The sequence below is a fragment of the Podarcis tiliguerta genome, assembly GCF_965153285.1.
Source record: "Podarcis tiliguerta genome assembly, chromosome: 3".
Taxonomy (NCBI): Eukaryota; Metazoa; Chordata; class Lepidosauria; order Squamata; family Lacertidae; genus Podarcis; species Podarcis tiliguerta.
This window is the reverse complement of record NC_139536.1, coordinates 66,873,270-66,889,229: the sequence shown is the minus strand read 5'-3', so window position 1 is coordinate 66,889,229 and position 15,960 is coordinate 66,873,270. Positions and strand designations below refer to the sequence as shown.

At 44.0% G+C, this 15,960-nt stretch overlaps 1 protein-coding gene across 5 annotated transcripts in view; it reads left to right on the top strand.

The window, feature by feature from the left end:
* DCBLD1 (discoidin, CUB and LCCL domain containing 1) overlaps positions 1-15,960 on the top strand; it is a 40,844-nt gene that overhangs the window by 1,722 nt on the left and 23,162 nt on the right. For 3 of the 5 annotated variants that reach the window (XM_083435208.1, XM_083435211.1, XM_083435209.1), the window contains exon 1: positions 10,594-10,895. The exons of 1 other annotated variant lie outside the window; for it this stretch is intronic. In XM_083435208.1, the coding sequence (XP_083291334.1) occupies positions 10,790-10,895 (106 nt within the window). In that variant the 5' untranslated portion in view covers positions 10,594-10,789. Of the gene's footprint in view, positions 1-10,593; positions 10,896-15,960 lie in introns of those variants that run through there. One more of the 5 variants, XM_083435212.1, reaches the window with a different exon arrangement.

Genomic DNA, 15,960 nt, shown 5'->3' with positions numbered 1-15,960 from the left:
GGAGAAAGTTTGGTTTTTGCAGCTTAAAGGCTGTGAGCTCCCTTCCCCCAATGCAACCTGCTACACAGGGATGAGAAAATATGTGGCCCTCCAGATGTGGTTGGACTACAGCTTTAATCACCCCCAACTATTTGGAATTTGCTGCCAAGGAGTGTGGTGGAGTCTCCTTCTTTGGAGGTCTTTAAGCAGAGGCTTGACAACCATATGTCAGGAGTGCTCTGATGGTGTTTCCTGCTTGGCAGGGGGTTGGACTCGATGGCCCTTGTGGTCTCTTCCAACTCTATGATTCTATGATTCTATGATTCTGTTGTCCATACTAACTGGGGCTGATGGGAGTTGTCCAACAACATTTGGAGGGCCATAGACTCCCCACCCACAGCCTATTACTTTCCACCTTTCACCCACATCTCTTGCTTTTTAAGGCTATCTCTCCTGCCCATGTGAGCAAAGTGAGGCAAAGGTGAACAGACAGACATACAGACTTGCAGTGGTGTGGGACAGTATTATAGAAAATTTTGTCTGCAGTGCCATCTCATTGCCACGTTCTTGGTTTTATCGCCTTGAGTCTCGTCAGGGAAAAAGGCAATGAATGAATGAATAAAACAACTAGACCCATCAGAGACTTTCAGTTTATGAGAATTTTTTTCCTTCCCAAGATATCAGCCAGACCGTTACGTAACAATACAGTACAGTGGTACCTCGGGTTACATACGCTTCAGGATACAGACTCCGCTAACCCAGAAATAGTGCTTCAGGATAAGAACTTTGCTTCAGGATGAGAACAGAAATCGTGCTCCGGCAGCACAGCAGCAGCAGGAGACCCCACTAGCTAAAGTGGTGCTTCAGGTTAAGAACAGTTTCAGGTTAAGAACGGACCTCCGGAACAAATTAAGTACTTAACCCGAGGTACCACTGTAGTACAAATTAACTAGCTCAAAGGTTTCCCAAAACTTTGCTACAGACACCCTTGCTGCTGTCACATGGTGAGAAAGGAGTTCCTTACTTTTAAGGTCTTTATTGGCTTCAGAGGATAAATTTTCTCCCCTTGTCCTCTGCTCAACTAATGTTCCTCAACCCTCTCTGGGGCCATTTCCCCCCCACTCCCCTTGCAACACGCTCCTGCACCTGCAGGCTGTCAGCCCCCTCTTCTGAGCAATCCCTTGGTGACACATTAAGGCAGAGAGGAAAAATGTGTAGTATTCATACTCAGGGGTCACCAAGTAATTTAACACCCTTCCTTCCACAGGTCACAAAAATAGACAGACAGATTTTTTCCATAATATGACACATATTAATCTCTCTGAGGATGATGTACAGCCGGTAATCTGCAATGCAACCCTACATCATAAGATGCGACATAAATTTAGCCTCTTGAAAGGCTCTTGTACTTATTATGGCATCTTCCTGGGCAGTGCTCCTCAGCAGGGACCTTAACCACATTGCATGCTCTGCTGCTCTGCAATAAACCACACATCTCACACGGTGCTTCCAGACATGGGTGATTTAGCAGCACCCATGGTTCAGACTTTGCATTGCAAGAAATGGCTGGCAAGGGATCAGCTGTGTTGTCTGCACAGCTGGTGGGAATGCTTGAGATAGGTTTATATGTGGCAGATTGCTAAAGATATATTTGGGAGAGATTACCATACAGGAGCTGCTTCTATCTTGGTTATTTTGTTTAGTTGCTAATGATGCTGTTTTGTATTTGGTTTTATGTTTAACAGAGTATTTTTATTTTTTCATGTTGCATTAAATATGTATTTTGTATTTAGCCCTTTATCTGTCATGTTTTATTTCGTGTTGTTCTGGTAGGTTGTGATCCACTTTGAGATTTTAAGATTTTTGGAGTCTTACCTGTTCCCACCTGGACATTCCAAGAACTGAAAATGGGTCCTGTGTTGTACTACTGACCTGTCTTCCTGACTTAATGAATAAAAGTGAACCCTCACACTTCAACCCACCTGGCCTTGGTTGCAACCCACCTGGCCTTGGTTTCATAGCATCATACTATTGTTGTAAACAATAAAAATCTGCCCTTTTTCCCTTATGCGGTATCCAAGAACCCATATAGAGTGCTTACATGGATTCCCTATTGGTAGGAGAAAATAACAGAGGCCAACCAGAGAATAAGCCTGATCTTTATTGATCTGTTGCAACAGGGTGCTCCCCTCACCCGCAGGAAAGGAGGACCTCGAACAATGGTGTGCAAGGCCTTATATAGACATTTTAAATTCCCTGCCCTGGAGCTTAAGACCACCCACTCCTCCATACATCACACATGCATCACAGAAGGGGTGTAACCCAAGACCACCCCCCACAGACATACCTACATCACAGAAAAGGTGTTCTACAACAGAAATTTGAATGTTGTTGTTTTTCCTGTCTGCCAGGTTATCTGATAATGCCTTATCTGATGGCCTTTCCTGGTAGTCTTTTCCTGGTAGTCTGTTACCCTTTGAAATGGTGATTACTAAATTCCTGTAACAAGGGAGGTTTTTTCCACCTCCTCCCTCCTTGCAGAGAAACATCTGGTCAGTTTGGGAGTCAAAATGGTTTCAGGACTGTCTTCCTGCGCTGCTTCAGACATGTGGTTTATATATTTATGTACGTGTTTGCTTGGTACATTTATGAACATTTAATATATATCTAAGACCTTAAAATTCTTATTACACTATGACCTGCTGAGTTAGCCGGCTCCACTAGCACCATCCTCCATCAATATCTGTGAGATTCAAAACCATACCTCTGTAATCATGAAACTAGCTGTGGCTAACATCCTGAGGCTACAATCTCATGTCATGCTGCTCTCAAGGATTTGTCCTACATACTTAACTTATACCAGGCAACTCAAAAACCTGCAGTCAGAAACATCTGAAATTGGATAAGACATAGATGATGAAGCATTTTTCTTTTTTGAAAAAATGTGCTATGCAAACATAATCAATAATTCTAACAGCAGCCTCAGTGGGCTGTATGGATCCATCTTTTTCTTATAGATCCTGCAGTTTTATTGATTTATTTTAGGGTCCTTGTACAAGACCACCCAGCTCGCAGAGGGTCAAGATAAAAGTTCCAGCTGTCTTTTCTAACAAGGAGCTGATAGATAATTACTAACCTTTGAGTGACTATCAGCCCAAATGTTATCTTGGGGGTGATTATTTTTCTTGGTTGTTTCATATGAGATTCATTGCTACAAACACACCTCTTGGTACTGAGTGGGTCCCTTTCAAGCTGTCACGTGCAGTCTTAGCTAAAGATGCAGCACTAACCCCATTTACCTGGGAGTAAGCCCCACTGAATTCAGGAGGACTTATTTCTGAGCAGACATGGTTAGGACTTCAACCATAATCATGCGGAGTCAGCAATCTGGGAGCATAATATATTTCTTTATACATATGAGCCCCCTTTTTTTCAGTGGACAGACTGAATTGCGGCATGCCCTTTCTTACCTACTTGTCTTATTCCCATCTTCTTCAAATCAACAAACTCACTGGGTGTGAGCATGGGAGAAACACACACAGTCACTCAACAGTCTCTCATACACAATATGTGAGGGCTAAACTCAGCAAGCTTCATGCTCATGTTTGAGATACACAGTTCAGCCATACACGCTAAATGAAAATGATGATGCTGACTTTTACACAAAACATTCTGATAGCCAGTCCAAGATTCTGTCTTTTGCACAATACATGAAATCTGGCAACGGGTTGTTTGTTTGTTGAAAAAACTTGTTCTGATAGGCTAGCAACCAGCTTTCCACTTTTCATCATGCTTTCCACTAGGTGGCACTGTGATATGCCGCATGTTAAATTTTGGAATTGTAAACACCTTACAAATGCTGGATACTGTTTGGTCCTTTCTTTTATTGAATGCCAGGCATGCATAAAGAAAACATTCCCTGGACTCAGTGAAGTAGAAAGGGTAGTCATAAATCAACTTTGTGCCAGGTACTAGTGGGAGTGTGCAGCCACTTATTGCTTAATCTAGGTCTGCATTCATGAATTTCTGAACTCCTCACCTGGGCTGACACATATTGGAATGTTTCTATTTAAATACAAATTATATGATGCAGCACAACCCTGCACCATTTTTCCTGCAAGAATGAATATAACGAACTGTGTCATTGCTTGAACCCCCTCTCATACAGGTGAAGAACATTAAAATAATAGAAGATACCCCGAGGGTCATCTTAGTCCAACTCCCTGCAATGCTCCTGCTCAATCTCACCTGCTACCTGGCTGCTTTGTCCTGTTACAGTAAAATCTGGGTGTGAGGCTGCTCTGCCACCCAGCTCGTAAGTCCGCGGGTCCCTGCGGAGGAAAATGAGCTCAGCCGGAAACAGGAGCAAACTGCAGAAGATCCAAGTTTATTGCACAAGAGGTTCAAGGCAAGATTGAACAGCGCAAGATTGAACAGTGAGAAAGGGGTGACATGAACTTTTGAAACTTCCCTCCATGTCCCAGAATACAGTGCAAAATACATCCCAGTTACATCATGAATACATTAAGAAGAGGTTGGGTTACACAGATTACATCATGAATACATTAAGAAGAGGTTGGGTTACACAGGATTAACATATGGAGGAGGGAGGGAGGAATATGCAGAGCTGGAGATATGCGCAGATAAGCACATTCTGAGTACCGGTGATGAGAAGACAATGGTCCATGTATGCATAGTCTGCCACCTGGCATTGCCCGGAGGAAAGGCTTGGCAGAGTGATTTGACAGGATTAGGGTCTTGACACCTTGCTTGAGGGATTATGGAGGACAGGGGAGGTGTCATGGAGTCCTAGAGAAATTGAGCAAATTGGCACATTGATTTTCTATGAATTTTATAGATTTTAGTCCCTTTTGACATTGACAATTGGAAATAAACGGATATATTGTAGCGAAGAAGGTGAAGAAGACATGCCACCCCCCTTCCGTATCAGACCTATGCTGCTGAGTACCTTCTAGGCTTGGGGCTCAAAAGACAGTGAGTGGACTGTCTGGCTCTTGTCTTTGTGAAACCCACAGATGTCCAGAGAACAATTTCCTCTGGGCTCAGGATTGGAGAGACTACAAGGATGGCAGCAGTAGAGCACATATTACACAGAAGGTCATGGTGTGTATGTGCTGAGTCAGCATGGTTTGTCTGAATACAGGTGCAGTGCCAGCTATAAGAAGAGCTTGCTGTGCCACCTTTCAACTAGCATGCCATGACAAACCATTGCTATGGACAAATGAAATGGAACACCTACAGAAACGACACATTTCTAAATTGATAAGTGCCAAGTCAGCATGCCTCTGGATAGCAGGTGCTAGGGAACAGCCCACTTATCGTGTCCTTACTGTAGGTGTTTCATTTCACTGCACTCAGGTCCTGCTTGTGGGCGTCCCGTAGGCATTGCTCTGAGAAGAGGATATTGGACTAGACGGACCCCTGGACTGAACCAGCAGGGTTCTCCTTATGTTATTATGTGTGCTTGTTTTCAGTGGGTTGCAAACGCTCAGTGGTATATTGTTATATTACGCATCCCAGGGTTGAGAAGACATTAGATCCTGTTGCAAAGGAACAACAAAATCATTTCCTTGCAACCTTCCCTGTGAAATGTGAGGCAAGATATTAAAAGAAGAAGCACCTCTTAAAAGCACTAAAGTAGGTGTAGTTATGTTTTAAATAAGCAGTCAATATTGTCTAATTGCCTTTTCAAAGAAAGATTTCGCTGAAATGAATTGAGAAAAAAACCAAACCAAACCACAGGACCTTTAACCACATTTTATATACTGTATCCATGTAAACTGTTTCGTTTTTTTAAAACATTCTTCACAATTCACTTCTAAAGCTGGAGAATTGTTTTTAACACACCACCTGAATATGTGAGTAGCATTTCTGCTCACAAAAAAAAATCCACCAAAACTTGCATTTATACCTGAGCTGCTATTAAGCCGTTAAATGTTTACATCAGTCCAAGAAAGAATACCTAGAAAATGTAGTCTGGCATTTGATGATGGCAGACTTTGCTCTCTATACAACTGTCTAGAAAGGCTCAGCAGGCCAACTCACTGTTCGAATTCATGGGCAGAGTCGTTTGTTTTGCTTTCCCAGGCATTTTAAAACTTAAACTGATGTTGATGCCTCCTGCAGTTTAGGAGTGATTGGATGTTGTTGTTTTAGTGTTTAGGGGTTTTGTTTGTTTGCTTAGCTCTGATGAATTGGATGTCACCTTGGGAGCTTTTTAAGGTAGAATGGATGATTCATAAATTTTATAAACAAATATTTGCTGTCCAAGTCATTGTGGGACGCCTTCTGCTGGCTAGGCTGGGAAAACCTTTAGGCTTGCTGACACAGCTACTTTGACCCAGTTGGACTTGGCAGTGGACAGACGTAAGGCTGTGGGAACCTGTCAGGATTTGCACGCCCCTTGTTCCCTTATTAAGAAACTTTGGAGAATGATAGCCTCCATTCATGAGGGTGCCTGTTACTGAATGTTGAACATGCCCCTAGCAAACTGCTTGCAGTTTGAGCCAGTGGAGATTCCCTGTCCCAGGCTTGATGTCCTTTACTCACTTAGCCCTGCCTGCTTAAGGTCACTTTAGGACTGGATCTCTTCACGGCAACCCATTTCAGAGCAAAGTTGACAGACAGCAGCCCAGCCAGCCCACTTTGCATATTCTTGATAACATTCTAGCTCCTTTGTCACATGGGATTGCTTTGGAAATGAATAGTAAAAAACAACAACACAAAACCACAATCTGGGGGATTGAAAGCTTTGCCAGTGTTTTCTAAGGATCATGTAACTCCCTGCAGCAATGCTTCAGTTCCAAAAGTTCACACTGCAATAAATCACATCCAACAGTGCCACAGTCTTTTTTTTTTTTTTTTTTTTTTGCTGTTGTCTTTGCTTAAAAAGATTAAGGAGGCTACTCCTTTTGAATCATTAACGTAGGCTGATTTAATGGCCCAGTTTACCTGTAACATTAAATCAAAACATGACTTACTTAGCATGAAGAAGCAAACATATAAGCTTCCGGAGAGATCATGGCTGCTTTGCTCATTTTGCTGCTGTGCTGCACTGAGCTAAACCATGGTTTGGTTTAGCATGTTGTTCAAACCTGGGCTTGTGACAGACAATGAACAGAAACCATAGGTTTTGGCTAAAGGCTTTCTTCTTGTTCACACTGAGATTTCACTATGTGATCTTGTATGGCAAAAGATGAGTTGGCTTGGCGAACTGACCCTTAAATACTTAGAGAATGTATGTGAAGAAAGTAAACAAAATCCCTTGTGACTGCAAAACTCAAACTTAGTCTCTCTTTCACCCACACCCCCTCTGTCTTGCCTTGGTTTTGATAGATTCTGCCTGTTTGCAGGAACCATTTATTTAACATTGTTTTGTACATACAGGGAGAAAAATGAACACAAAAAGCCCCAACAAGTTTGGCTCAAGACTGATACGTACCTCTGCAGATTACAGAGGAGCTTGTGAAAACAAGGCTGTTAAAGCTGGAGCAGACTGGAAAGACAGTCACGCATGAGATACTAAACTGGTCATGAGACAGGGATTTGTTCTCACTGATGTAGAATAATAACCAAATAAAATGGTATGTTAAGTGATGGTCAGCCATTTATTTCAGCACAGGGTAGTTCACACTGGAAACAATTGACAATGGTATGAACACTTTATACTACCAAGGGAATAATGAACATTTTGTTTATTTATTTACAACTAGTAGACTCAAAGCTGTCATTGCTCGGGAATTCTAAAAAACAACAAAAACAACCAGTGCACATTTGGAAATCAGTGGTTAAAATCAGTGCAGTTATAAAAATTTCAGTCCATCATCTTGACTCAAAATGGCTTCCAACTGTATTCAAACATCAGTGAAAACCCACTCCTTGATTTCAGGAAACATCATGCATTATTTGGTTACAAAATCTTAAGAGGCGTCTAAATACATAGTGAACAAACAAACTTTGCAAAATATAAAGCAGATACTTACATCCTGCTTTATAGTCCTGAGATGCTCTCAAAGAAGCTTCCAAAAGATTCTCAAAATAAGATCACATTCAAACCTGGTACAGGAACCAAAACCACTCAGTGTACATTAGGGACCAGGATTATTCAGGCAGCATTTCCTGCCCTCTTCCTTGTCCTTCCCTGATGTCAGACCAGGCAGCAGTTCCCACCAAAATCTTGAGCCAAGGGAATATTCTTGAGCAGCTGCATCTTGCTCTGCTCATGATGGAATGGAAACAGACTTCCCCACTAGCAGTTGGCAAGCAGCAGATCCTCTGAGGCGCAGGGGCGGGGAACCTGTGGCCCTCCAGATGTTGTTGGACTCCATCTTTCATCAGCCTCAACTATCATGGCTGATGGTCAGGGATAACTGGGGCTGTAGTCCAGCAGCATCTGGAAGGCCACAGGTTCCCCACTTGCTCCTGCTCTGAGGCAAGGAAGGGGGGCTGAGCAGCTGGATCTTGTTCAGCACATGATAGAAGAATATGGCTCCTGAAACAAACTGATGTGCTATTACCCTATATTACAACAGCAAGCAACCAAAAAATTAGACCCTGCATCCAAATCAAATATGGATAAATCCTTTCAACTTGTATATATGGCTTCAAAAACTCCTCAGTTCAAGCAGTTGGAGCTTCGAAGGACAGCTGCTACAGGTTTGGTCCAGAGTATTGATGATTTACAGATGAATCCTAAATGTGTATGTGTGTGAGATCTCTAACACAGCCACTGCTAAATCATGGTAATGCGTCTGTGGAAACATGGGAGGCAGAATTTATTGGTTCCCAACAGAACTTTAGAGTTTTTGATCCTGCTCTCCCCCCCAAAAAACACACACACATTGGGCCTTAGATACAAGGCTGCTTCTTACCTGCTGCTGAATGCTCTGGTTTGGGTCTGCCACTAGCACAAACATTGCAGGTGGTAGATCTAAGTCCAGCTCTGTGCACATCCCACAGCACACCCACATCACAGTGGATGCGTGCCACTTTCCACAGGTGGAGCACCTTTTTGCAAGCAGAGGGGCACTTCTACCTCCTCCAGCCAGTGGCTCTGCAGGTCAGGACTGCACACTTATGGCATTTTAGTACGTAATCCATTTCTTTACAAATATACTAGATAAGCAAGAAAGAACCTGGACATGGAACTGCTAGTTTGCAAAGCAAATAAATTCCTCCAAAAGCAAATCTGCACTCACACTTGGGAACTCCCAACACTGTTTCTTGTTAGCCAGCTGCACAAACTCTGGCCTGATGTGCAGAAACAGCAGGGGAGGTGGCAAATTAATTATAATGGCATTTGGATGCTGCCCTGTAGCATAGAAGTTTTCTGGACAGTTTGTCTTAAATAAGAAAGCAACTGGAACACAAAGAAGACACAAAACCCAAAGCAACATAAATACAACCAAACAAAAGCTCACCACATGCACAAATTTTAAAACTGAACGGTCCACATTACTACCAGTTGTTTAAAAGGCCTGGATGATGAGAAAATATCACAAAGACAGTGCCAAGTGAACCTTCCTGGGAAGGAAGGCTGCTCAATAAATAACTGGGTGGCCACTGCTGAAAAGGCCTTATCCCTGGTGTTTACCTACCTCACTTCATTCCTTAAGGGTCTCCAAAGAGCACCTTAAGGTTGGACTAGGTACATAGGATAGAAGGCAGTATTTCAGATGACCTGGTCACAAGCTACTCAGGGCATTAAGAACATAAGAAGAGCACTGCTGGATCAGGTCAGTGACCCACATCCTGTTCTCGGTGGCCTACCAGATACCTGTGGGATGCCCAGAAGCACTTTCTCCAGCTTTAAGGCACTTTAAGTTGGGCCCAGAAAAGCACTCGGCGCCACTACAGTTGCCAAAGCACAGGGATAATATGGTCAAACCACCTTGTTCTCAATTGACAGCAGTTTCCATGCCATTTTAAAAAGTATGTAGCACATTGCAATAATCGAAGCAAGCGCATGGGTAATGAAGATTGACTGCAAGTTGCCTAGAGGCTGCCCCAGTTTAAGCAACTTACCAATTATAAATTACTGTTAATAACGATGGTGGACACGCGATATTGCTCCAAGTTAATGTATGCACAATATTTGACTTCAAGGTCATACGACTTAACCCACATGAAATTAACCCACATGAAAACATCTGGGTGCTGCGATTTATTTTTCGAGGGCGAAGGAGTGCTCAGTGATGCCATCAGGGCAAGGCTTTGGGACAGAAATCTAGGGCGCCATTAGGCAAAACGAGAAGGAGTGTCCCTAAACCAAGGAGTCCTGGCGTAGTGCAATAAAGTGAAAAAATACACTTTATACACACTAGAGAAGACAGGAGTTGCACCTGGGTACAGGCAGAGTGCCATTCCCTCACGTCCAGATGAGGGAAGAGGAGGGCTTCGGGGTAAATCCCCGCTGGCTTCCAGGCAGGCTCGAACCGAACACCTCCAGGCGAGCCATCGCTGGGAAAGGAGCCGCCGGGGCGAACGGACGCGCCTCCCTCGGCGCACGAGGGGAGGCCCGGGCCCGCTGGGAGCCGCCCCTCCACCGCGCCGTCCAATGGGAAGAGCCGCGCTCGTCTTCCTCGCTTCCTTTCTCCCGCGGGAGGCGGCCAGGCGCTGGGCAGACGGGGAGCCGCTCCTCCGGCGCCGCCACCGTCGTCGAGGGGGCGTCCCGAGGAGGAGGCAGGCAGGCGAGCGGGAGAGGGCCGCCGCGGGCGTTTCAAAGCGGCGGGAAAAGGGCGAAGAGCGGCGGCTGGGCAGGCAGGCAGGCAGCCGCGAGTCCCGCGGGGCCATGGGTCGCTGCAGGCGGCGGCTGCTGCTGCCGGGGACTCCGGCGCTCGCCCTCTTCCTGCTGCTGCTGCCCGCTTGGCTGCTCGGGAGCTGCGCGGAGAAGCTCGGTGAGTCGGGGCCGCCGGGGCCATTTTTGAACGTTTCCTTTGAACTGGGAAAGTTTAGTGCCGAGCGCGGAAGGATTGTGTGTGTGTGTGTGTGTGTGTGAGAGAGAGAGAGAGAGAGAGAGAGAGAGAGAGAGAGAGAGAGAGAGAGAGATTCTCTGTATGTGTAGAGAATGACTGAATTCGACAGCACTGGAAAAGCTCGTGGTTTAACTCTCTGAAAAAGATACCAGATGTTCTTTGCCTTCGAGGGATCAGATTCCTGGAGATTTAAAACAGCACTTGAGATTTCTTCCTTCATCGTCTTTTAATAATAATAATAATAATACATAATATAATTGTGCATATTGTGGCAGAGCGGATGTTTTTCTCACCTTTCCAATAAGTAGTTTGTGGCTGGTCAGCTTGTGTTTATTAAATGGTTGAAAATGCAGGACTTAAAGGCTAGAAGGTATTTGGGATGAACTGGCACATAACAGGACCAAGGTATGATTTGCGGTGCTACTCTTGTCAGCAGATGTTGTTGAAGTCCAGACTCCATCACCTGCGACCATTGGCCAAACTGGCTGGGGGCTCATGGAGTTGCAGTCCCAAGAACATCTGGCACACCAGCTAACCTTGTGCTAGATATATATTCTACTTTACCCCAATTTCCACATGGAAGAGCCCTAGCTCAGCAGCAGAGCACATTCCTTGCATGCAAAAGGTCCCAGTTTCAGTCCTAGAAATCTCTAGGTAGAGCTGGGGGGGGGGGCTGCCTTGAAACCTAGGAGAGCTGCTGCCAGTCAGTGTTGACATTACTGATCTGGATGGATCAATGGTCTGACTTGGTATAAGGTATTTGGCTTCCCAGTGTTGTTCGTCACAACAAAGCTTTGAAGGAGATGGAGTTTATTTGCAGATGGAGTACTGGGGTCGATGGACAGCAACTTGTCCTGCAGTGCTCAAATCAAATGTCAAGACTGGCCCATTTGCTTCCATGAAGAGATTCCTCCTTTGTAGAACATACGGCTGCCTTCTTTTTTGAAGGGAATGAAGAAGCCTGATGTGTGGTGTGTGTGCAGAGATGTAGATTGCGGGAGGCAGTAAAAGGCTGACTTGGGAAATTAATAAGGCCAGAGAATGCACACTTAATAGGACTGAAATGCAACGTTACTCACATTTAATATACAATAATTTTCCACATTTTGACAGTTGGTTAATTCACTTGCTGCTAAATAGCTTGGCATCTTGCTGGGAAGCTGAGCATCAAAAGCTTTCTGAAAATCCTATCTTGACCATTAAATAGTGTGATGAGAAGTGTGAAATTGAATGTTTGCCTTTTAAATATAAGACGGTCCTTTGATTTTTGTGCTTTCCATTTCATCGCTGCATTTCTGCCTGTAAAACTTGTCTAGTTTCGCAATTCATTCACAGGGACGAAACTATGCTTTATTTCACCCCGGTTGAAGACTTAGTTTGGCACCCCCACACATATATTTGTGTACACACACACTCAATGGCACCCCTCTGGAGGCTTCATCCAGGGCAAAAAGCCTGGATAGCCCTGCCCCTGCCCCTCCATAGCTAAAGCTTTGCATTCCCTAAGGAATCTGAAGTAGACAACCTGTAAATCATGCAATGGAAGATCACATATACTTTGTTCTCTGTTCTTAGATGCTTTGTTTGTGGTTTCAAAATTAATGGTAGTTTTCCTTCGCTGGAATCCTGTGCACGTTTACTTGGAATTAAGTCTTGCAGTGTGCTCATAGAGGTTCACTTCCAGGGTTCACCCCTGGTTTGTTATCCTTTTATGTTTGGTATTCCATGCAATTTTATTTCATTAGCTATGTGTGCACTTCTTAGGTGAACTTTGCTTTCTGTAACTCTTTGTTCATGTAGGAATTTCCACTGCCGAAACCTAGGGCTGTCAATAATAACTTGAGAAAAGACGATGGATGAATGTAGGCTGCCAGGCACAAGAGTCTTATCTAAGGGACGCTGTGGAGGTACATTGATTTTGCTGGCTGAAACAGCTGAGGTAGAAAGGAATCTCCATTACGTGCTGTGAAACTGTGACATCTGGCAGTTCTAGAGGGAGGACGGTCTAAATATTCTAATTAAAAAGAGATGTTTTAACTGCACACAAGAGCTTTCCTTAAGGGTATAGAATTGCCAAATAATTTTTGCTATGCCAGTTAAAAATAGAGGTTTTTTTCCCTCTCCTTTTAGTCTTTGCCCTCTTCCCCTACCCCCCCCCCACCTTTGCTTTGTCTGTGCCAGTAGAACAATGAATTATGCTGTCTTAGCTGATTTTAGTGCTTTATATAGTTTGACCCGGTTAATCCATGCCTAGTTTAGCCATGTGTCTTAAGTAGCAGCAAGATTATAACAGTAACCCATATTTTAAAGTCGATGCATGTGGACTGTTGTTTTTTAAAAAATCTTTTGATTTTTAATTTAGAATAGAAACACAAATTATGAAGTGCAGTTTTACTACAAAGCATAGTTGATGCTATGTAGTGCAATGGCTAAGAACCAGTGCCGGGAAGTCCCCCGTTTAAACCTCAGTTCTGCCATGAACATACTAGTTGGTCTTAGGCCAGCCATTACCCCTTTCTGTGTCAGCCCCGACAGCAACATGCAAGTAGGAGAGGACTCAGCTGATAGAGCATGAGACCCTTGATCTCAGGGTCGTGGGTTCCCCCACGTTGGGTAAAAGATTCCTGCATTGCAGGGGGTTGACCCTCAGGGGTCCCTCCAAATTTACAGTCCTAAGCCTAAGCAAAGAAACTGATGGTGGTAGATGATAATAATAATAATAATGAATAATAATAATAATAATGGCCTGCCTTGAAAGATTGTAAAATGATAGGATGTGAAATCCTTCAAACATTCAAAGTACTGTATAAATATTAAGACATTAATCTTCTGCAAAAGTTTTTCTACTGCCTGACTTGGTCTTGGGTATGTCAGAGGATAGGCATGGCCAGCAAAAGATTTAGTGTTAACCTTTGTATGTATTGATATTATCTGCTGTGATGTCGCTTGAATGACAGTGAATAATGAGAGTTGCGGTTATTCATTAGCTTGTTAAACAGGCCATAGCTGAATGAAATCGATACCCAGGGGTCTCCATAAGATTTTAACAATTGGAATGGGTATCAGTTTAACTCATTGCTAACATAAACTCTTACTGTAAAATCTCGTTTATGTACCTAACGCATTTGCTTCCAAGACAATTGGAACATAGGAAGCTACCTTACGGGACCATTGCTCCACCTCTGCTGACAGACAGCAACTCTCCATGGTTTCAGACAAGGTTTTCTCTCAGCCCTGCCTGGAGATGCTGGGTGTTGAAGATGGTTGTGGGCTTACTGTACAAGCTAAAACTGTGTGGTAATTATTTCTAGTGCGAGCAAAAATTACATTCCCGGCAACTTCTGTGCTGCTCCTGTGAGAGACTTCTGGGCAGAGGTGTCACCCACAATTTCCTCCCAACAGTGTGCTAGACCTGTCTCCAACCTGTTCAGTGGAAAGCTTTTTGCTTTCTCTTTGCCCTCTCTTTCTCTCTTCATAGAGAGACAAGGAGTAGGGTTGATGCTCTTCTGTGTTCCACTAGCTGAGAGATAAAACGGGGAGGGAGGCACCAACCAAAGGAACAAAAGAAACGAGACACATCCAAGTTGCACAGGAAACAATGCAGTTTATTGAGGTCCCATACATTTTTTTATGCCACCGGGCAGGGGTGGGGGTGCAATTACACACACGCATGCACACACACAACAACAACAACAACCTGGAGCTGCTTCCTTAAAATAACTGCTTGGAAACCATTGCACACTTCTCTGAAATAACTTGTAAGGCATCCTAGAGGGAGTTTTTATGCCTCTGGGCTTAAAAGCTGAAGTGCATTCCAACCATGGCAAACTGCTCCATTGGGCTGAGGGAAACAAAAGCAATAGGGAGTTGCTCTTGCATGAGTGCACACTTGTCTCCTGGCAGAGACATACTTTTTGTCACTATGTGGGAGTGCTGCTGCTAGTATCCCAGTGGCGTTGGTGTCTCCCATTTGAAACAACTCCACATGATCAAGCTCCATGCCTGCAGAAGTAACAAGCTTTAGCATCAAACCTTATTGCTAAACGAAGTTGACCTGCACAAAATGGTGCTCTGTGGGATTTAACTTAGACACATACACAATCATTCCCTGAAAGAGTAATGCATTTCCAACGACATAGTGTTGACTGTATTATCTCAGCCCATTGCAATCTGTGAGACATGTTTTGGGGGAGTTGTGTAAACAGATACTTCCATATACAGAAAATATAGTGTCAGCAAGGAAAGATCCTGTCGTAGATTAGGCAGTATGTCTGTGCTTGCATGTTGTATTTCCCAAATTCATCCTTGTGATCCAAAGTACCATCTCAACAGCAGCATAAAAATGTCTATGGAGTTGTAGAGTCTTAAAGAGAAAGGTCAATGGAGCAAAGGGTGAGAAGGTGGTGTTCTAATGATGTTTGCTTGTTTTCTTATTAAAAGAGCAGTGCAGGTGCTTAGTACCTCAGTAGGTAAAGGTAAAGGGGCCCCTGACCGTTAGGTCCAGTCGCAGACAACTCTGGGGTTGTGGTGCTCATCTCGCTTTATTGGCCAGGGGAGCCGGCGTACAGCTTCCGGGTCATGTGGCCAGCATGACTAAGCTCTGGAGAACCAGAGCAGCGCACGGAAACGCTGTTTACCTTCCTGCCAGAGTGTTACCTATTTATCTACTTGCACTTGACATGCTTTTGAACTGCCAGGTTGGCAGGAGCAGGGAGCAGAGGCTTTGACAAGTTCTTCTGCCCCATCCTCAATCCTAGGTAGAGCTGCTCTAGTTAGTTTGGTGTATCAGACTGGCTAGAAATGATAAAAAATGTGTTGGATCCTGGAGCGTTGTAGCAACATTTTAACGTGTTGGATCCTGGAGCATTGTAGCAACATTTTAATGCCATATATGGATGGTTCACATGCACCCCAAATTTTAGCAAAGAACATGTAACTCCCACGACTGATTGACATCAGTCAATAAGTAATCCTGCTGAGTAAGTGT